The sequence below is a fragment of the Microcebus murinus genome, chromosome 12, assembly GCF_040939455.1.
Source record: "Microcebus murinus isolate Inina chromosome 12, M.murinus_Inina_mat1.0, whole genome shotgun sequence".
Taxonomy (NCBI): Eukaryota; Metazoa; Chordata; class Mammalia; order Primates; family Cheirogaleidae; genus Microcebus; species Microcebus murinus.
The window spans coordinates 17,764,390-17,786,748 of NC_134115.1; the positions used below are offsets into that span (position 1 = coordinate 17,764,390).

The following is a 22,359-nucleotide window of genomic DNA, read 5'->3' on the forward strand; positions in this document are numbered from 1 at the left end:
TGGTTGTGAGATACGATTTCGGGCTCCCGCGACACCTGCTCACTAAAATGCAGACACTGTCACCTCCCTCCTGTCCACGCTTCCCCAGATTTTCAGGGAGACCCCCTGCACAAGCACAGGGGACCCTATTGGAAGCTCATAACCTAGAATGGTGTATAGGGGAGGGAAAATTACCCTCTTAGAGTCTGTAGCTAAGAATCAAACTGACATAAGACAGATTAACAGGAGAAAAAAAGCATGCAAGCTTTACTAAAATGTTACACGTACATGGAAGTCCTCACAAGAAAGTGAAGACCAAAAGAAGTGACCGAAGCAAAACAGCTTGTGTACTTTTCATACAAGGAAATGAGAAATTTGTGAAGAAATGACAAGAGTTTGGGCTAGAGGTAGTAAATTGTGGGGGAGTGACTGAGAGATACAGTGGGGAAGACTAGTGGAAGACACGGGTTATTTTGGTAAGTTTGTTTGTATAGGTCCATTTCAGTGTTGATTCCCAGATGGTGATAGGATGTTTTTCTCTTTTTGGTACAGGAAGGGCACCTTTCTCATGGGAAATTTTATGGCCTGTTTCTATATAGAAAGGAGAAGGTCCTTTCTACTTTCTCCCATTTCTCAAGTGCCTTCACCCCAAAATAATCAATAAGCCAAAGTGACATATTTTGGTGTGGCATGTCCTAAAATCCATCAGGGAGGAGGACAGCATGAATCAAATAATCACAAAAACAAATACAGAATTAAAGATGAGAGCTATGACAGTGGAACGTTGTTCTATGAAGACATGTGACAAGGGATGGTGAGCCTGATCTGTTGGGGAGAGTTAAGCAGAGACTCCCTGGGCAAGTGTTTTCAGAGCTGCACTAACCCAGTAGGGGCAGCAGGAGAACCTCTAGGTGGACAGACTAGCATGTGCAAAGGCCCTGTGGCCTCAGAGCGGAACAGGGCAAGACGACTCACATTGCCACCATTCCATACTTTTTCCTGGTTCTTAATAGGGTTTCCTGACGAGCCTTGTCATTTTCTCTCCCTCTCACATGCCCACACTACTTCCCTATTATTGTTAAAGCGTCATCCCCATTCTTTCTGATAACTGGACCCACACTTTAGTCTTAGAGTCTTTCTCATTTAACTCATTTTTTTTTACCCAATCTTATTTTTTGTTGAAGTTCTTTCCTTTTTCATATCCACTTTTATCTGTAAGATCCTAGATGTGTTTTGTCTCCCTTCTTCCTGCCTCAATCAGATCACTTTCAGTTTATTCTTTTCAGGTCCATGTGTTGCTCAGAGATCTTCAAGAGTTGAATACACATTGAGCATCCCTAATCTGAAAATTTGAAATCCAAAGTGTACCAAAATCAAAAACTTTTTGGGGCACCAATGTGCCGCCACAAGTAGAAAATTCCATGCCTGACCTCGAATGACAGGTCGCAGTCAAAACGCAGATGCACAACACACATGCTTATTCAGCATCCCAGAGGGAAAAATAAAACTACCTTCAGGCTATGCGTGTAAAGTATGTGTGAAACATAAATGAATTACAGATTTAGACTTGGGTCCCATCCCCAAGATATCTCATTATGTACATGCAAACAGTTTGAAATCCAAAATGCTTCTGCACCCAAGCATTTTGGATAAGGCACACTCAACCTGTATAAACTGGTGTGGCATTCAAGGCCCTGCTGGCAGTATTGCCCCGCCTGCTTCTCTAGCCTCATGTCCTGTGTTTTTTGCATCTTGTGCTCACCAGATGGGAAGACCCTGTATTCCCTGATGGCTCCTGCCCCTCCTGCCTGGAGCAGCTTCCCTTCTCGTTGTCTTCATCTCTTATTGAAGTCTTTTCTGTCTTTTCAAGCCCGCTTCAGTTGCTGCCTTCTTCATGAAGCCCTAGTTGGATGCCTTCCTGTATCTGATCTCTCTCTAGTAGCACCTTGTAATGTCTGTGTCTACACTTTTCACACTTTGACCTTGGATTATAATCATGTGTACAAGTCTCATTTCTGTCTGCTTCCTCCCAGGAGAATGCAAGTTCCTGAAGTCTTCTTGTCCCTTGAGCATAGATACCCAGTAAAGAAATGTTTGTTGCATCAAATGGGTGGGAGACGAGTCCAAGATTGTTATAAGACCCTGTGGTTCATCTTTTTCGAAAGGAGATTCCCATTTTGCATTTTAGAATTAAGTAGTGTCGATTTTATAAGAGATAACCCAGAGTTTGTTTTCAAACCCTCAAGGCTAGATTTAATTGGTATTGTTTAGTCAGCTTAACTAAAATTCATTTTTAGTTTTAGGACATTTATTCCCCTGAGCTCTGTGGAGATCATTGGTAAGAGAAATTCCCAAGTTTAGTTAGCCTTTTTTTTTTCTGGCACTGTAGCACTGCTTTTCTTCCTATAAATACCTGCGGGCTGTGCTCTACCTGCCTCATATAGTAGCACCTAGAGGTCAGTAATAACTCAGACTAATAATAGTTTGGCTTAAGATTCTAGGTTAGTTCCAGGTTCCTTCACCCTGTGTTTTAATGCCAGACATATAATTTAGAAATCTTCCACCCACTTGTTTAGTGTTTAAATCTTTCAAGTACCTTTTTGGATTTAGAGCCTAAAGGAAAAGAAATCTTAACTACATTTGGGGTAAAATTGCCTGTTAGGAAAACATGTTTTGCATCAGCGACTAGAGACTTTCCCAGGCTTCTGGCCAAGGAGAAGTTTCAGTGGCCCAGGGGCATGATCCCCCTTTCCTCCTCTTGTCTGTTCCCGAGCTTTCTTCTGTCGCTCTGTTGGCCATGCCTCGATTCCACAGTTTGGTTGCTTGTTTCAAAAAAAAAAAAAAAAAAATGCAGCCCTCTTTTTACTTGGTGTGAATCTATTATTCAGGGTTCTCCAGAGAAACAGAACCAGTAAGAGATAATTAGATAGATAAATAGGATGGAGATACAGAGAAAGAGATTGGTTTTTGAAGTATTGGCTAATATGATGTGGTAGACTGAGAAGTCTCATGATTGTCTGTAAGCTTGAGGCCCAAGAAAGCCAGCGGTGTAGTTCCACTCTGAGTCGGAAGGCCCTAGAACAGGACTGCTGGTGTTGAGAGCAGAAGGTGGATGTCCCCATGCAAGCAGAGAGCAGATCTGCCCTTCTCTGACTTTATGTTCTATTCAGCTGCCGGTAATGCTCACCCACGTTGGTGAGGATGGCTCTTCAGTCACTGTACCCATTTCAAATGCTAATCTCTTCCAGAAACACTCTCACAGAAATTATGTCTTATCTGGGCATCCCTTAGCCCAGTCAAGGTGATGCATGAAATTAACCATCACAATGATATTCAGGTGATTTATATATATATAAATATATACATATTTTTCCATTAAATGCTAAAAATAATGTGCCTGTTCTGTGCCTTATTACTGTAGGTTTTAGTTTAAATTCTGTTCTTCTACCCTCTGATGATCTAGGAATGTGTAGCTTAATTTCTTGAGAACTAAGGCCCTTCACGTTCAGTGAAGGTTGAACTAAGGTCAATCATGTTTGGTGACTGACATTAAAATTGGGCCTCCCTTTACTCTCCCTCTTCCTCAGAAATGGCTTTCCGTTTCTAGGATATAAACGTAGTTTGTATATTTCTTGGATAATGCTTGTATTTGGCTGTAGTGGATGGTTCCTTTGCTCACGTTTTTGAATTGAGCTTTGAAACAGCAGTATATGAAACAGTGTATGAAACCTCTCTCTGTTTTACTTTTCCTGTAGGAATCTCTCACTCTGTGTCTTTCTCCTGCATGGGAGCCTTGTTACTGGCCCAGCACATTGAGAAGTTTAGAAGCAATTGATGGAGGAAGCAGGTCTTAGAACCCAGATTCTTAAATGCTGACTTTGGCTAGACGACCTCCTTGTTTATCAGCTAGGTTGTCTCTTGTTCTTTTCTCTACTTGTAATCTTCTTGTTCATATCCATTTTAAGAAGTTCTGTATTTGCCTTTTTAAAAATTGAGAACAGAGACATATTCAACTAAATAAAGAAACAGAGTCTCCCATCCTAATGCTTTGAAGTCCTCTACTTTTTTTTAATTTTCTTTTTTTTTTAATTTTTAAAATAATTTTTTTAAGTGGTATCATTCTATTTCATTTGGCAGAATCATTACATCATTGGTTGAAGTCCTCTACTTCTAATATAACAGTTAATAAAGCCCTGCATTGATAGAGAGATGGTATCTTCCAAACAGATACAAATTGTACCTTGATCTGCGTATTTGCTATTCGGGAGGCTGCCTAAGGGGAAGGATTTTTCCGAATTGGAAAAATCTTGGCCAGAAGTAAAGAATTTTATAGATGTTATCGGTTAGATGTACAGACCCCCCCCCCAAAATAAAATTAAAAGTAAAGCTTATGGCAGAGGGAGATTTTACCTATGAGAAAGTGAATTATACACCTAAAGTCCTATTTTCTTTTCCTGAAATCTTAGGATAATAAGGCTCTCATTTTCCCACATCATTATCCCATACCCCCAGCGACCACCACCTTCATTAGTTTTCAGATGAAGAGTATCCCTCAAAATCACAAATTACATAATTCTCATTCTCATCTATCATAGAAGAAGCCAGGTGTCTCCGGTGCTGGGTCCCTCGACTGTGGGCCCTGTAAGGAACCCACTGGTGATGTCCACACGCTCACACTGCTCATTACGTGCAGCATCTCCATCTTGCGTGACCCCACTGGAGGGGGGATGCTGTCGAAGGCAGTGCTGATGAGGAAGCCACGGGAAAGGTTAAGAGCCCTGCTCTTGCAGTGGGGCTCACCTGGACCAGCATGTGGGCTCTGCCCGAGCCCTGCTCTTGCAGTGGGGCTCACCTGGGACCAGCATGTGGGCTCTGCCCGGGCCCTGCTCTTGCAGTGGGGCTCACCTGGACCAGCATGTGGGCTCTGCCGCTTACCAGCGGGGTGGGCGTGGGCGAGTTACCTAGCTTCTCCTGTGCCTCTTCCCCTCATCTGTAAACAATCAGGGATAGGAAACGACCTCCCGCGCCGTGGTCAGCAGAGGCTGAGCATATGTTGTGCTTCATGCTTTTCTCAAGGCACCTTCCCTCGTACCTTCATTTACCCCACACTGCAGCAGCCCTGCTCGCAGGCTAGCGAGTTTTGTCAGGGCACATTGTAAAAACAAGGAAACAAGGCTCCCACATAAGTTAAGCATGGTCCCCGCATCTTAACTAGTGAGTGAACTGAAGCCGTAACTTGTGTCTCCTCCCTCGCTTCTGGTACTTTACTCTGTGGGCCATGCTTTTGAAAGCCCAGACACAGGCTGGAGCTTTTTCCATCGTATGACCTGTGGTTGCTTCTGCTGCAGCTTGCTTTGTTTTTGTTTTCGTATTTTGAGACGGAGTCTCGCTCTGTCACCTGGGCTAGGGTGCTGTGGCGTCAGCCCAGCTCACATCAACCTCAGACTCCTGGGCTCAAGCAATCCTCCTGCCTCAGCCTCCCCGGTAGCTGGGACTACAGGCGTGTGCCACCCTGCTCGGCTCATTTTTTGTATTTGTAGTAGAGGCAGCTTCTCGCTCTTGCTCAGGCTGGTCTCAATCTCCTGACCTCAAGTAATCCTCCCACTTTGGCCTCCAGGGGTGCTAGGATTATAAGCGTGAGCCACTGCACCCGGGCTCACAGCTTGCTTTGGAAAGGCCCAACACCTGCTGGATTTAGCCAACTTGGGGAAAAAACGTGGATTTTACTTTATCACTATAGATGCTTTTGTTGTCCTTTGTGTGATCCAAATCAGCTCTCTAGGGACTGCTTTTCTCCCTTGGGCAGGTTGCTGCCATCTCTTAGCGACATTTGGTATGACTGCTAGATGTTCCTTGGGAGAAGTTGGCTGGTGTGACCCAGGCAGTCAGAGGGTTGCCTGCCTTCTTGCTGTAGCTGATTTTCCTTGCCACCTTTCACGTCTCAGTGTATAAGCGACTAGGTAGCTGTAGATGATGTGGGGTGTTCTGATTCACTGCTTGAGCGCCAGCTGTATGCTGGCTGGTGAAGTCATTCCACCTGCCCCTGAAGAACTCTGGAATGGGAAAGGCAGAAATGTTCCCAGTGTGATAAATGCTATAGTAGAGATTTGTAGGAAGAGCCAAGACCCTGGAGAAAAATCATCCAGCCTGGGGAGGTCGTGGCAGGCAGGCAGAGGGAGGGAGGAAGTGACATGGACTTAGGAGGGAGGCGGCGCTGTTCTAGGCGGGAGGGAATGGTTTGTGTGCAACTTGGAGACATGACAGCATGTGATATTTTAGGGGACTGGCCTGTTGTCCTATGTGGCTGGGCATTTAGGGTCACACGAATTAAGACTTGTTGGAACTAAATTCTAAAGGGCCTCGTGAGTCCTAACGAGCTTTAAGGAGCAAAAGAAGGATTAACACAATCAGATTTTTGATACTTGTTAATACAGCAAAGAACTTCACATCAACAGTGCCAGGTCCACAGGCACCGGGGGATTGGAGCCCCCGTCATCTCTGGGGTCCCTGGTTCTTTATTATTGCGTACTTCATCATCGTTGTGTACCTGCAGTTCCCGTCTATTTCCAGCACAGCAACAACTCTGTAAACACCTGTTTTCCTTTGGCCACAGAACACAGCATGCCTTTATTAACAGGAGCCAGTCTGCGAGGGAAAAACAACCTGTTCCTTGAAGCGAGACTCTTGTTCACTGCTGCTCCTTCGGGCAGTCTTCCTCTCGGGGGGGTGAGGGGGCGGTCTTTCCTTCCAGTTCCTTCACCTCTGCGGTGTGCCTAGTAAATGAAAAGCCCTTGTTGCGAATGAGTTTTGATTTCGTTTCATTTTTAACTATGTAAAGTCTAGCGGGCTTTATCTCGTCACTATTTCAGCCAGATTTCAGGATCAGAAGCCATCCTGTCACGTAGGCGGGGCGGAGGCTCAGTTCTGAGACCCGCTTAGATGCTTAGACCCGCCGGTGGGCTTAGTGGTACGGCCCCTGACCAGGGATCCGGGGACTCTTTCTTTCCACCCTGCAGTTTGCCGCGGTGCTATCCAGACGCCCTTCTCTCCTCCTCGGAGGTTTGTTCAAGTCTTTGCTGACTGCCTTCTCCCCGGACTCCCTTCTTCTGTGAGTTAGGAATTCCGTGATTTTCCTCGCCTAGCCATTGCCCTTGTGCTTTCCTGACTCACGCCGTGCATCTTCCTCCCTTGCCGCGTGCCCTGACCCACACACCGGTCCACTGGTTGAGATGAAAAGCCTTTGCTTTTTTAAAAGTCATGGTGGTTTAATAACGATACTGTCACTTCCTGGAGACCCACTGCAGGTGTCAAGTGCTGTGGTGAGTGTTTTGCAGCTGGTATCTCTTTAATCCTTGCAACAACTCCTGTGACCCCTATATTTTATTATTATTATTTCTATCGTATGGATCAGGAAACAGACACACTGTAGGCTGCAGGCTGGCCAGCGAACAAGACCACGGCTGGAGCGGCTGGCACGCCCGGGCTCCCCATCTGAGGTCCATCTGATAGCGGAGTTTGCGCTCTGGACTTGGCCGGGCGCCTCCCGTAATGTGTGACTTGGTTAGGAGCTCCCCCTTCACCTTTTTCTTAAATAAATAAATGAATCTAAACTTTAAAAATTGAAATAGGATATACGTGCAGAAAGGTGCATCCATCATAGGTGTATAGCTCCGCGACTTTTCACCATGGGCACCAGCCCCTGGATCAAGGAACAGGGCCGGATTATTGCCCCGGAGGCCACTCTTAGCCCTTCCAGTTGCTGAGGGTAACCGCCGTCCTACTCTGCCTTTCAGTAAATACCATAAGTGAATTTTGCCTGTTTTTGGACTTCTGTAAATACAATCACACCACATACATTCTTTTGTATCTGGCTTTATTCTGAATTCTGGTTTGAGAGACATTTATAAATACTCAACTATCTATTTATAAATTCCCTTTCCTGGTTGGTTTTACTTTTCTTAGTTCCTGAATCAGTAGAGAAAGGTGAGTTTCCTTTCAGGATCTCTTTAACATCATTATGATGTGCCCTCACCGTGGCCTTTTATCGAGGAAGTCCCCGTCATTGTTGCAGGTGAATAATTCCACGTGGTCTCACTTGCTCCCCTGGTCCTTGCCTTCCGGCTGCCCCCTCCTCAAGACCCATCAGCCCTGTGCGTCGTTCTGCTTTGTTCATTTGATTAGGCGCTCCAGGCTCCAGCTCAGCGGGCAGCGCCAGCTTCCTCCGAGGCCCCCTATGACTGATATATTAGCATCCATATGGGTTTCCCCGGGGACGGATGAATGTTCACAGCTTCTGACAGCAGTTTCACTGCACTGTGAATCAATTTTAAATTGCCTCAGTGTGATGATCGCAGACCTACTGTGCAGTTTAAAGAAGAGGACACCTGGGAGACAAGTGGGTGTCTTCCAGGGACCAGCACGCACATCTCCCGGCTGTACGCTGTGCATCTATTTTAATCTGGGACATTTAACTCTATAATAAGCAGGCTTCCACTTGAAGCAAGATAAAATTTCCCTCCCCTGAAGATCTGGCATTGCTGAAAGAGCAAGTGTTGGAAACTTGGCGTTACCTGGAGGTGCCCACGTTGATTTGTGGTTCTCTCTCCCCCCTTGGTGGCCGTTCTTACAAAATATGTGCGACTCAGTTGCTTTATTTAATGGAAGCTCACTTGGAATTTGCTCAGCATCACTTGGGATATTTGTTACTTTCAGACCCAGGTCATGGTACCTGATTCTGGGTCATGTATTTGCCCTGTGAGAATTCTTGAAAGCCCAGAATTGTTGTAATATATAAGTAGATTTAAATAGATTTAAGCTCCCAGTTCTGTGATTGTCTTAAAGGGCAATTATATACTATTTAATTACAACTCCAAATATCCCATAGTAAGTGGCTTAGGCCCCTATTCAGCTGTCATGTATGTATATTGAAATATCTCGTGGATTTGACACCAAAGGGTCCTGTTGGATAAAAAAAAATAAGATTTAGTGGTTTGGTGATGTGAGGGCTTTGAGCTGTACTGGTTTATATGCATATTTATTTCCTGGGACGTTCTCATTATATGCTTAGTTTTTCAAATTAAGAGTAACATTAAAGATTTTGGCCAAATAGCCATTTAATATTAGTTATTGGAACCAATTTGCCAGGAGATAACATATCTAAGATTGTGTCCCTTGGTTGAGGGGAGTGGAAGTTTAAAAGTCTTCACGTATGTATTTGAAATTTTGCTTTTAAAGAAGGAAAATAATAGCATGTATTTTATTTTCAAGAGAGAGTATGTGAGTTTTAAATGTAAGGTGGTAGAGACCTGATATCTTCTATCAGTTTTCAATTTTGTGCTTGATAAGTGATTTTACAAAATCTGAGTTAGTATCAAAATGAAAATAGAATCAAATGAAATTAGTACTCACGGTCTTTATGTGTTTATGGGTGTAAAGGTGCCAATGACAAGTTTGAGAAAAACCCAGACTTCCCCTTAGGGAATTATAGGAAGGAAGAAACAGTACATATTTCATTGACTGTTCATATTTTGAACTTTCTAGGTATCCTAGTGATGTCTTAGATAAGAAAGCGAAAGTAGTAATCTTCAAAGTGGGATGTGTGTAATTCTTTCTGTTGGGATAATATGAAAATCTTAGCAGTGAAAATAGTAGAAATATTCTATTTTTTTCTGTCTTCTAAAGTGTCTTTTCTTTGTGCATGTTTTGTAATGTCCATGATATGTTAGCTCTTGGAGTTTAAATTTAGTTCATTGAAAAAAACAATGCTTTGAATTTTGGTGTGGAAATAGAAGTATGCAACTAGAATTAGGTTTGTTTGTATTTCACAGGGGAAGAAAGCAGTAGCTTAAATAATATGGGAGTTTATTTCTCTCTCCCATAAAAGACACTGATTGTCAGCAGCCCAAGGCAGGTATCACAGCTGAGTAGTGTCACCAGGGCCTCTGCCTCCTATCTTTCTGTTCTACCTCCCTCAGTAGTCTCTTTCCATCTTCAAAGTCACCATGTGGGCCAAAAAGGCTGCAGGAGCTCAGTCTTGCTTATAGTTCAGGCATGGGGAAGGAAGAAGAGAATGGGGCAGGCATATCCCCTCTCCTTTTTTTAAAGTTAATAAATTTTATGTTTCTGAACAGTTTTAGGTTCATAGCAAAATTGAGCAGAAAGTACAGAGTTCCCCTGGTCCCTCCCCTCTCTTTCAATTTAAGACCTCAAAGTGCCACTCAGTGGCCTCTGCCTAAATCTCACTGGTCAGAACATAGAACTCTTCTTCAGCTAGTAGAAGAGTAATCTATTTCCAGCTGGAAACTTTTCTGCCTTAGATAAAACTGGGGTTCGTGACCACAGTAGGGAGGGGAGGTTGATGAGTAGGAAACTTAAAATCTCTGTTACAAAGCCATCTGATGGAAGAGAATCTCTTTCATTTTCTCTTGTTTATGCAAAAGAGAGTTTTAAGTCCAAGCTTTAAACTGGTGTGTTTAGAAAGCTGCTTTGTTATTGTTAGCGTTGAAATATACTGTTCGCTGTTTGTAAATAAACTATTATAAGTTTTTAAGGGCTTCATCTTAAGCACTGAAAATAATCATTTTAAATTATACTAAGAAATCATACAGCTACACAAGATATACGGAAGGAAGTTTTTTACATTAATTTGGAAGCACAGTTAAGTGTTTTATAATAAGATTTGAGGGAATGCTTTAGAGTGGATAAGCACGATTTTTAAAATCTTAAGAAAATGTAAAATATATGTGTCCTTTTGTATACCCTAGATCCCCGCTATTTTTCATTTTAAATCTGTTCCATCAGTAAATCTTCAACTTGTATTCATTTCAACAGGGACCGTAACAAGGGTATCTTCCCTCATCTTTCTCCTAGAACAGTGCTGAGGTGTAATGACTGATTCCGTCGTAATAAATGTGTTTTCCGTCTTCTCTCTTCTCTCCGATGATCCCTCTACAAAAGAGCGTACTCCTTCCACGTGACCGCAGACGGCCAGATGCAGCCTGTCCCCTTTCCCCCTGACGCCCTCATCGGACCCGGCATCCCCCGCCACGCTCGCCAGATCAACACGCTCAACCACGGGGAGGTGGTGTGTGCGGTGACCATCAGCAACCCCACGAGACACGTGTACACGGGCGGGAAGGGCTGCGTCAAGGTCTGGGACATCAGCCACCCTGGCAATAAGAGTCCTGTCTCTCAGCTCGACTGTCTGGTGAGTGAGCAGGAACTGGAGCACAAGGGTCATTTCTCCCTGGAGACCCAATAAGGAAATAGCTGTCCAGGCCTGGGTTTTATTCCCATTATGAGGAAATAGAAGCCCCTTCTGTTTCCTGTGTCAGCTATTCAACTCTCCCCTCTTTCCCCAGTGTGCAGGTTTCATCTGTTGCTATCGCAGTGGTTAAAGCCAGAGTTGACGGATTTCTTTTTTTAAATATTTTATTTACAGTGGTTACAGAAGCGTTCCTTGTGTGAGCATGTACTATAAAGGGGGTTTCCCATTTAGTGGACGAAAGCGCAGCCAGGCCTGGACTCTGATCCCTGCACTGCGCTCCACGTTTAATTTCCCTACAGCCTGCAGATAAACACAGACGAGTAAACATTTGATAACGTGGCATGAAGACCATTCTGAACAGGGTCTGTGTTTTTGAGGGAGACCTGAGAGAGCTGGTTTTACCACCTCAACTTCAAGAAAGGGCTAAAGGATCTCACTGCAGAAAATCAGGACAGCCATCAGTCATGCAGGAAAATGCTATCCCGAGGCCCCTAAGCCACCTCCTCCCACAGTCCGAGAATACCATTTTGCATGTTTCAGGGACGTAGAACGCGCCAGGACATGTCCGATCTCTAAACTGTAACCCCGGGATTTACAGAGCACATGCCACTGGCCTTACGCAGACGCCACTGCCCGGGACGGTGTCTGCCCGAGCTCTGCTTTGGTGTCCGCTGCATGCCTGGAGAACTAGGAGGATTCCAGAGAGAGTTTCCAAAAAGCAGAGTGGCACAGAGACTTTGGTGGTAGTGATTAGTGTATTTTAAAAAAATCAGATAACTTAAAAAAAATCTCTCCATTCATGAAACTCATACTGAAATACAGCTCAGCTTTCTGTAGCCATGGGAGCATCCTTTTTTGAAGTGAATGTGCTGTAGGTTTCTCTCATCTTTGAAAGACAGGCCAGTGTTAAAGCATGTAAGAAAACTTCAGCCCTATCTATTTGGATTTAAATTAGGAGGATAGCAGTTATTTCTTTCAGGGATGGGTCATATTAGGTGCCACCCACCCCCACCCCCTTTCGTGTGTGATGATGGAGCTTTAGATAAGAAATCCTCTGTCTAGTGAAGACACAGTCCAGCACTGGGTAGAGTGTTAAGAGTAACGAAAACCAAAACATGGACAGTGGTCTGCAGCTTCCAAATGGTTAATAATGGAAGGTAAAAGATTTATAAACTACATTCCTCATCCTGTGCCCCCCACCCCACTCCCTCCTGAGATGTAGAGATGGAGTCTCGCTCTGTCACCCCCGGCTAGAGTGCATTGGCGTCATCAGAGCTCACTGCAACCTCGAACTCGGGCTCAAGCAGTCTTCCCTCTCAGCCTCCCAAGTAGCTGGGACAGCAGGCATTTGCCACCACGCCCGGCTAATTTTTTCTATTTTTAGTAAAGATGGGGGTCTCGCTCTTGCTCAGGGCCCTGGCTGGTCACAAACTCCTGAGCTCAGGAGATCCTTCCGCTTCGGCCTCCCAGAGTGCTAGGATTACAGGCGTGAGCCACTGCACGTGGCCTATAAATGACTTTTGAAAAGTGGTTTCTTCACAGAAAACAGGAGTACACGTCCACCCACCTTACACACCCAGATGATTTCAGTTCTGTCGATGAAGCAGAATATCAGGAACAGTTCTCTAAGCTCTCACCACACACAGGCAATCCAGTGAGTTTGTTTTGTTTGCTATTTTGAAGGAGACAGTTGCAGTCGGACACCCATCTTACTGCAGAACTCTTGGCTTTGTTAGAGCGTCTGTGAAATACCACTCTTTAAGTCAAAAACCAATACAGTAGTTAGAGAGTGTGGTGCTGTTATTGCTCAGTAATTCATTATAGCAGTTGAGTGATGTTTATTTCACAGAACAGGGATAACTACATCCGTTCCTGTAAATTACTACCTGATGGCTGCACTCTCATCGTTGGCGGGGAGGCCAGCACTCTGTCCATCTGGGACCTGGCCGCTCCGACCCCGCGCATCAAGGCAGAGCTGACGTCCTCGGCCCCCGCCTGCTACGCCCTGGCCATCAGCCCCGACTCCAAGGTCTGCTTCTCGTGCTGCAGCGATGGCAACATCGCCGTGTGGGATCTGCACAACCAGACGCTGGTGAGGTGAGCAAAGGTGGTCGTCTGAGGGAGAGTTCCCCGTTGAGTGGCGGGGCCGGGAGACCTCCTCCTGGTACCTCCGTTTCCCTCTGGCTGCCCCACCGCCCGGCTCTCGGCTCACACACCGGGCTCCCACTGTATGCCAGGCTCGGAGCTCGGTGCTAGGTGTCGGGGGTACAGAGACAGAGAGCTGTGTCGCTGCTTTTGGGCAGCTTAACAACTTTACCGCTGTGCCCAGCGTCACTGTGTCCTTAATATTCCATTCCTTGGGCCCACTTAACAGACATCAAACTTGTTTAAAAAATATTCCCAGGCCGGGCGCAGTGGCGCCTGTAATCCTAGCACTCTGGGAGGCCAAGGCGGCTGGATTGCTCAAGGTCAGGAGTTTGAAACCGGCCTGAGCAAGAGTGAGACCCCGTCTCTACTAAAAATAGAAAGAAAGAAATTAATTGGCCAATTAAAAATATATAGAAAAAATCAGCCAGGCATGGTGGCGCATGCCTGTAATCCCAGCTACTCGGGAGGCTGAGGCAGGAGGATCGCTTGAGCCCAGGAGTCTGAGGTTGCTGTGAGCTAGGCTGACGCCACGGCACTCTAGCCTGGGCAACAGAGTGAGACTCTGTCTCAAAAAAAATATTCCTGGCTTTTGCCAAGGGGTTGCCTAATGTGGATTGCATGGCAGTACGAAGAGCCCTTGATACTGGATGTTTCTGGCTTTGGCTAGAATCTTGTTTGTGCAAACAGGAACCAACTGATAAAAGATAACAGAAAATCAATACAGGGACACGAGGAAAGGAGATGCCATGAATTTCACCCACAAAATGGTTTTAAAGTATCCATGTTTCCCAAGAGTGAAATAAGACACCTGCCCAGCGTCGCTTCCACCCAGGAGCTAGCAGGGGTCTTCCTGGCTTCCTGGGATCTGCCCTCCTCACCGTAGCAGCTGCTGTGGCTCTGTACCTTTGTGTCTGTCCTCAGCTCCTCCACCACACGCACCCCGAAGAAAGTCAGAGCTCACACCAGAGATGTTCTAGAAAAGTCTTTTAAAAAGTAAGCATTAGTGAAATGTCAGTGATAAAATTAGCATGTGTTTCCCTCTTTTACATTTCATCTTGGCTCAGAAACTGTCTCCATGTGGCACAGTTTGAGGCCCGGGGCCTATTTGGCAAACCTCCTCTTTGCTCCAGGTCCGTGTGCAGAGAGAAGGGACAACCTGCAGACGTCGTCATGACAGCTTACTCGCTCTGCAGACCTCCTCTGTAGAAATCCATTAAGTATCATCGAGCCAGGCCCTGTCCCTGCGTGTGGGTGACGCTGCGACAGTTATTTTCCTCTTACCACTTGCTGTGTGGAGCAGAGTGAGCAAAATGGAATAATGGGGCCACAGCCGAAAGCCGCTTTGACCTTTTAGCTTAGCAAAAGCTACTTGTCTTTTTTTTTCTTTTCTTCCTTTTTTTAACTTAATAATTATCACTTTCAAAATATTAATTTTAAGAGCTTTTCAAATATCACTCCATCGAATCCTCATAACATCTGTACGGTAGTTCTGCCCATTTTATAGATGAGGAACCTGAGGCACAGAGAGGTAACGGTGCTCACCCCAGGTTATGCAGGGGGACCTGAGATCAGAGCCCAGGCCTTCTGCCTCTCACCTGTGCTCTGAACCCCCCTGCTCTGCGTCAGCTCCCAGGGAGTAAATAAATACCTGTTGGATATCATAGAGTGTAGCACTTCATAGATTTTTCTCAGTTGGGACTGGCCACACGTGGCTACCCTGTGCGACAGGGTAACATAAAGCCTCTTGAATGTCTTTGTGTCTACTGTGACCCAGCACACAGTCAGTCATAGGGTCTGCCAGGGAGCGATGCTGAGACATGGGGATGGAGGGTGGAGGCGTGGAGGAACACCCACCAAGTGCTGTACGTCAGCAGACAAAGATGTTTTTAGCCAAGGAGCAAGAGCATTTAATGAGTCAGAGGGGTCAAAAGAAGTCAGAGGGTGAAGAGATCACTGGGTCTCCAGAGCTGTTTGAAGGGAAAAAAAAGTGGCACTTTGAAAAAGCGAAGCAGGGACTGCCATGGACCTGCCTGGCCTGTGGGGAAGTCTTGGAGGGGACAGTTGGGGTCCACGAGCACAGCTGCAGTGGAGAGAGGACTGAGCCTGGACCCTGAATTGCAGAAGTTGGGACAGCTTGCAGAGAGAAGATTTTGGAAGTGATGGTTCACTCTTGGCTCAGAATTCAGGGCAACAGTGGTGCTTTTTCCTTCCCTTGCACTCTTTTATGTTCCAAGCTCAGGTTAAAAGTTTGCAGCTCTGTGGGTATGAGGTATGAGAGCCTACAGGAAGAAAAGCCATGGAGATTTTCCTCTTGGAATTCTCCTGTCTGGTTCTGAGGGCGAGTCCAGACCTTGCTCCCCTTTTCCGACCGCTCTCCCACCGGCTCTCTCTTGGCGTGCAAAACCGAGTCCAGGACAGCCTCCGACCCTGCAGTGGCTCACACTGACCTCCTTCCAGCAGGCCCTACTCAGCAAATCCCCGTTGGCTGAACGGCCGTGCTTTTTGGATAAAGCACAAAGTTTCCCTTTAAAGAACAGCCTTGCGCTCAGCTTGGAAGCGGGGTCTCGCTGAAGTGCTGTGGGTCTGCCTCAGGCCTCAGCAGTTGCCTTTGTCTCCGCTCAACACCTCTGAGGTCAGGAGGCCGGCATGCATGACCCTTTGTCTCTGGGAGTCCAGATTTCCTAACGCAGGGCTCTTTATAACACAGAAAACAAGGTTGAGTAAACACATGAGCTCATGCTCTGTTGGCACGAAGGGCATTGCCGAGTTGATTGACTCATGGAGACCGGAATACTTTGTAGCCCATGCTTGTAATGTGGCCACTTCTTTCTCATGAATTCAGGCCTTCATAATTGAAAGGCAGGCCTTCATCTTTCCTTAAGGAATACACTAGGGATTTTGTGTGTTTGTCCTTTATTTTCTTTTAACACTTAAATACTTCCAGACCTGGAAAGAGTTTTGCTTTCCAGACGGATTTGTCAGAGTAGCATATTTAACTTCTGGGTAGTGACCTGCAGTGGCGTTCCTTTTCTTTAGCGTTTGGATTGTGAAAAAAGACAATCTGCAGGTGCTGTTTCCTGTCCACCTCGGGGGAAGGTTAGTTTGATCTTGCACGTCGGCAGACGCTGGCGAGATGACACACATGCACAGAGTCCAAAACTAACAACACAACAGTGTTTACCTTGAGTTCTGGCAGGAAATCATTATTCAATCTGGTTTGTTTTATCAGGCAATTCCAGGGCCACACAGACGGAGCCAGCTGTATTGACATTTCTAATGATGGCACCAAGCTCTGGACGGGCGGTTTGGACAACACTGTCAGGTCCTGGGACCTGCGCGAGGGACGGCAGCTGCAGCAGCACGACTTCACCTCCCAGGTGACTGACTGGCGCTCGTCTGCCCCAGAGACTGTGAGGTGGCCTGGGTGTGTCGTCCTCTCCCCTCTTCCCACCCCAGGGTAGTGGCAGCTAGACAAACAGATCGGGCTGAAATCGGAGATAACCGGTTCTTAAAAAAACACAAACAAAAAAACCCCCTCAAACTCTTAGTGGTTTTTAAAATCCTGTAGGTGAAGGCATGCTAGCTGTGTTGTATTTGCACATGAGTGTGTTGAAGGGGTTCCTACAGTGAGGAATGTGCAGTTTTCCCTCAGCACTGTTTTGGTCTGCTGCGCATGCTCTCACCTTCTAATGTGGAGTGAAAGGTGATTATTTGATTCCCATATAAATAGGGCTTGAGAAATACGCAGTGATGTCACTAAGAGTAAAGTCACGACAGCTCTGCAAGTTCGTTCATTTCCCCTGCATTAGGGAGCTTTAAAAAACGCAGAGGTATCTCGGTGGATGCTCACTTCATTCCTCATCCCTTAAAAAAACGAAGTCATGGCTGACTAGATGTACGGAGTTTTGGAATAATATAAATGGGAACTTTGTGGCCTATGAAAAAATAATTGGACGTTGAGTGTCTGAATATAGACTTCTTTTGGGAAAGACGGTACTTGGCCGTTTTCATTGCTTTCTGATGGTAGAATTGTTATTTTGATCATTACTTGGCATTTATTTACCTTTTTTTGGTAATAAAAACAATTGAACTCAGAAAACTAGGGCAAAATGGAAAACAAGTATATATACTACTAAATTTAATTTTCCTATTAACATTTTATTGAGCTTCTCAGAGTCTTCCCTATTCTCCCTCTTTCCCAACATAAGTGTGATCTATTCTTGGTCTATCATTTTTTTTTAAACTTATGGAAATTCTCAAATGTGTACAGAAGATGTTCAAGCATATATCAAAGTATAGAGAATTATACAATAGACCTCATGTTCATCGTGCAGCTTTAACAGTTATCAGCACATGGCCATTCTTACCTATTCTATCATCCCTACCTCCAAACACTGGATTATTTTAAAGTAAATTCCAGATATCATTTTATCCATAAGTTCAGTCCTGCACCACATAACAATGTTTTGATTGACAGTGGCCTGCATATTCGACAGCGGTCCCATAAGATTATAATACTGTGTCTTTACTATACCTTTTCTATGTTTAGATACACAAAAACTTACCACTGTGTCACAGTTGCCTATAGTATTAAGTGCAGTAGCATGTTCTGCAGGTTTGTAGCCTAGGGGCAGTAGGCTACACCATATGGCCTAGGTGTGCAGTAGGCACTGCCATCTAGGTTTGTGTAAGTCACTCTATGATGTCCACACAACGACGAAATTGCCTAACGATGTTAATTCTCAGAATGTGTCTCTGTCGTCAGGCAACATGCGACTATATATATATGTATGTGTATATATACACACATAAACACACATACATGTTTGTGTGTATATATGTATTTGTATGTATGGGTATAAATATAGGCTATGCCATATAGGTTAGGTGTATAGTAGACTGTACCACCCAGGTTTGTGTAAACACTCTATGATGTCCACAGGACAGCGAAATCACCTAACGACCTATTTCTTAGAACGTATCCCCATTAAGTGATGCATGACCATATTGCAGTTAGTGTTTCTAAAAGATAAGGCCTCCTTTAAAACACACGAGTACCATTATTATTAGGAATAATTTCTCAGTTTCATCACTTAGGATGGAAGCGTTCAAACTTTTTCAGTTGTTTCATAAAGTTTTTTTGATGCTTGGTTCATCTGGGTTGAGCCTCATGCCCTGTGGACCTCCCCGTGGTCTGGATTTGCCGGATTACTTCCCCCACATTCTTGCTATTTTTCCCCCCCTTTTGTGTTGCCTTTTCAATTCCTAAGTTTGTTGGGCTCAGTCACCAGTGAGCCTGTCTGCTCCTTACAGATCTTCTCCCTGGGCTACTGCCCCACCGGGGAGTGGCTGGCCGTGGGCATGGAGAGCAGCAACGTGGAGGTGCTGCATGTGAACAAGCCCGACAAGTACCAGCTGCACCTGCACGAGAGCTGTGTGCTGTCCCTAAAATTCGCGTATTGTGGTGAGTGCAGCTTGAAAGGAAACTGGAGGCCATTGGTGGCCTAAATGGAAAATACTTGTAAAAAAAAAAAAAAAAAGAAAATATGGTAGAGATCCTATCTGGAAAAAATGTTGTTCTCCGAGCAGCTGGATGCAATAATTCTATTGTTTTAACATGTTCTTCAGAGCACAGTAATGTCTGTTTCAGTCTGTTTCGCTAATTTGAGAAAAGCCAGCAGACGATGAAACTGCCTTGTACAAGGTTTGGACACATGCTTGTTTTTAGTGGGCATAGGAGACAATTAATTACCACTCGGAGGAGGGGTGGGTGGAAACTTGCAGAAGAACAGGACAGGAGCAGTGGAAGGTGTTACGAGCTGGCCAGGGTGAGGAACGCAGGGTCAGAGAGGGGGACATTTAGCTGGACCCAGACTCTCACACTCTGCAGTGGGGATAAAGAGGGGAGAAGTTCAGGTGGAAACTATTCTTGTACTGAAGGTGGTCAGTTCAGAAGATAGATGGGTGCCTGCTTCTGTATGCCATATGATGTGACTGGCATTTTGCATAGTCATTTCATCCTTCCCGGTCCCATTTTGTCACAAGGAGACTGACCAAAGGAGAACAACTTCATTAATTCAATATTTAAGGGCCTACCGTGTGTTGGATATGATGGTATTAGTCACCCAGTAACTAGTGAGGCCGACACCTCTTGAGTTATGCCTAAGATTATACAGGCAATTCACCGAGGAGCCCAGATTTAAAACCTCTGCTCATGTCCTAGACCAACCCTTTGGGCATGATAGTTCATGCATTAAAAATGCTCTCGGTGTGATTTAAGTCCAGCTTGTTATTAATAATATGATAGCAGGAATTATTTGTTTAAGAAATGAGGTCTTGCCATGTCGTGCAGGCTGGACATAGTAGGAATTTTAATCTTGCTAACAGCACATATTCCTTTGCTACTTCTAGGTAAATGGTTTGTGAGTACTGGAAAAGATAACCTCCTCAATGCTTGGCGGACCCCCTATGGAGCCAGTATATTCCAGGTGAGTACATGCCCCTTACCTAAAATATGACAGTTTAACCACAGGGTCACCTTTGAAGCTAGACGTGAAGGTACCTCTAAGGGAGCAGGGCCCCCAAGTGTCCTTACTCCACATTAAACATGTACCCATTGTTTTCTCTTCCAGTCCAAAGAGTCCTCATCAGTGCTGAGCTGTGACATCTCTGTGGATGATAAGTACATAGTCACTGGCTCAGGGGACAAGAAGGCTACAGTCTATGAAGTCATCTACTGAAAACATTATGTGGTTTAACATTTATAGTTGAATTGGGCCAAAATGTTTTGAATTTGTAGAAATAGAAAAGTTGTAACTTTAAAAGAAAAAAAAAAAAACATACAAAAACCTGTTTCCAAACCTTGACACAAAACAACTACTTTGAGTCTACAAAGAGGAGTGGACGAGTCCATCAGCGGAAGGTCACCTGTCAACCTAGACCAGATGGAGCACCGAGGCCAAGTGGACAGAGGGCCAAGGGTTGTGGGATTGAGGGACAGCATCTGCTGGCCCGGGTCAGAGCCCGTTCTTTCTGGGTGAGCTGTCGATCGCGCCTTGCCCGAGAGCGGGATTACCTTTCTGTTCCTTGCAGTTCGCCTCACGTCCCGTCCTTTGTAGAGCAGTGGTGTCTCCAGTGAACTTGTTTCCTGGTTTTGCATCTTGTGAAATGTTCTTTTGTATTTTTGTTGAAGGTTAAGCATTTGTATAAATTGTAAATATATTTGGTTTATTACAGTAAAGGCTTTAGTACCAATAAGTGGCTTTCCTTTTCCTTCCTTAGGGTTTTTATCAAAGCTTTGGGACCATCAATGTGGGTTTTATAAGCAAAGTCCAGACATTTGTAGAGGAAGTTTTGAAACATACTTCTTCAGGCTTAAGTATATTTGGTTGCGGACTCCTGTTGCACTGAGTAATTGAAGGTGTATTAATGACAGTTTTATTTAGGAAGCTAAAATTACTTCATCAAGACTCATTCTTTTGGTATGACACTCATCTGATTCAAGTTCACAAATTAAAGCTCTACTTTTTCCTGTTGATTCGTTGGAAGGCAGAATATTCTTTTCTCTAGGAAGGCCCAATCTTTTCAAATCTATATTCTTTCTCTTACAAGCTTCACTTGGGTTTTGTGTTATAACCTGTGATGCACGGAAAGCTGTAGAGTTCATTAACCTGTAAAAGAAAGGCGGGAATTCAGCTGGTTGTGTCTTCATTAATACTTACTTGATCTATTATATTAATTTACTTAAGGCAACCATACCCAGCACTTCACCCTATTCTTCTCATTAAGGCTCTCCCTACAGCTCCAGCCATTGTTATCTGTCATTTGTCTTTGGTCTTTATCTCTCTGGACAACCTTCTACTAATTTGATTAGATGAAATCTGTAACCCTGGGCTTTTAATAAGTTACTATGCATTACGTAGTCTTCAGGAAGAAACCTTCAGGTTTCTTCCTGAAGGCTACGTGGTTCATTCTTTGTATACCTATTATTTATTGTTATATTTTAGAAAGTAATGGCTAATGATTTCAAGCCAATTTTCCTGGCTGTTTTAAAAATAGCACCTAAGGAATTTTTAATGTTCTTATTTTCTTATGATCCGGCACGTTGTTGGCAGTTTGACTTCATATTTTTGTTTGTTACTGAGACCTTCTTCTTTTTAATATATTTAAAACGTTACTTTGTTTGCTTTTTGCAAAAAAAAAATTGTTTATGTACAGAGTTTGTTAAATATTTTCACTTCTCATTAAGCAAATGGCAAACCCCTAATTACTGAAGCTGATTTTGCTCTCATCCCTTCCTTGTATAATGAAGTAGGTTTCTATCCTACAGACTAAGATGCTTATTAACGGAGTATTTACCTTTTGTGCTGTCTCCTTCCCTGCCTGACTTCTCTGTTTTCTCTAATAGCAGGGTAGAGGTCTGGTCACTGTGATAGAGACCCAGCAATGCAGTGGGTTAAAGACCACCAGGGTTTTATCTCCTCCCACTTGGACCGGGGGACCCAGGCCAGCCATTTGGCTCCAATTGCCCCCACTTCCAGCCAGCAGTGGGGAAAGAGTGGAAGTCCAGGGAAAGGATGTGCTTCTAAGGCAGGTGACTAGAATTTGTTCCATCACTTTTATCTGCCAGTCCATTGGCAGGGTCTCTGTCATGTGATGGCCACAAGGGAGACTGGAAAGTGTAGTGTCTTGCTATGTAGCTATGTGCCCATGGAGAAGGGGCTATCCATAAGAAAAAATTCTGGGTGAAAGAGATAGTCATATTTTCTGGTGGTGGCATTGCTCCTTTTATTTTTTTTTTCAGTTTCCCAAGCTTTTGATATTCTTTCTCCAATGATATTTTTCTGAGAGGCTGGGCCTTACCACTCATAGGTCATCTTGAGTCTGATGAAGCTGCTTCCATTTTTTTTATTATTTTATTTTATTTTATTTTTTGAGAGAAAGTCTCGCTCTGTCACCTGGGCTAG

The 22,359-nt window shown here is 44.6% G+C and overlaps 1 protein-coding gene and 1 non-coding gene across 13 annotated transcripts in view; one reads left to right on the forward strand and one right to left on the reverse strand.

Annotated features, from left to right (window-relative positions):
• The window catches only part of TLE1 (TLE family member 1, transcriptional corepressor), a 90,653-nt gene extending 70,003 nt beyond the window's left edge, over positions 1-20,650 (forward strand). For all 12 annotated transcript variants that reach the window (XM_012736276.3, XM_012736277.3, XM_076008589.1 and 9 more), the window contains 6 exons: positions 10,936-11,185; positions 13,095-13,342; positions 16,623-16,770; positions 18,707-18,857; positions 19,805-19,881; positions 20,026-20,650. In XM_012736276.3, the coding sequence (XP_012591730.1) occupies positions 10,936-11,185; positions 13,095-13,342; positions 16,623-16,770; positions 18,707-18,857; positions 19,805-19,881; positions 20,026-20,133 (982 nt within the window). In that variant the 3' untranslated portion in view covers positions 20,134-20,650. The remainder of the gene's footprint in view (positions 1-10,935; positions 11,186-13,094; positions 13,343-16,622; positions 16,771-18,706; positions 18,858-19,804; positions 19,882-20,025) is intronic.
• LOC142874719 (small nucleolar RNA SNORD47) lies at positions 4,079-4,135 on the reverse strand. Its single transcript, XR_012922358.1, has one exon. It is a non-coding gene; the product is annotated as a small nucleolar RNA SNORD47 (small nucleolar RNA).
• Positions 20,651-22,359: the final 1,709 nt, after the last annotated feature.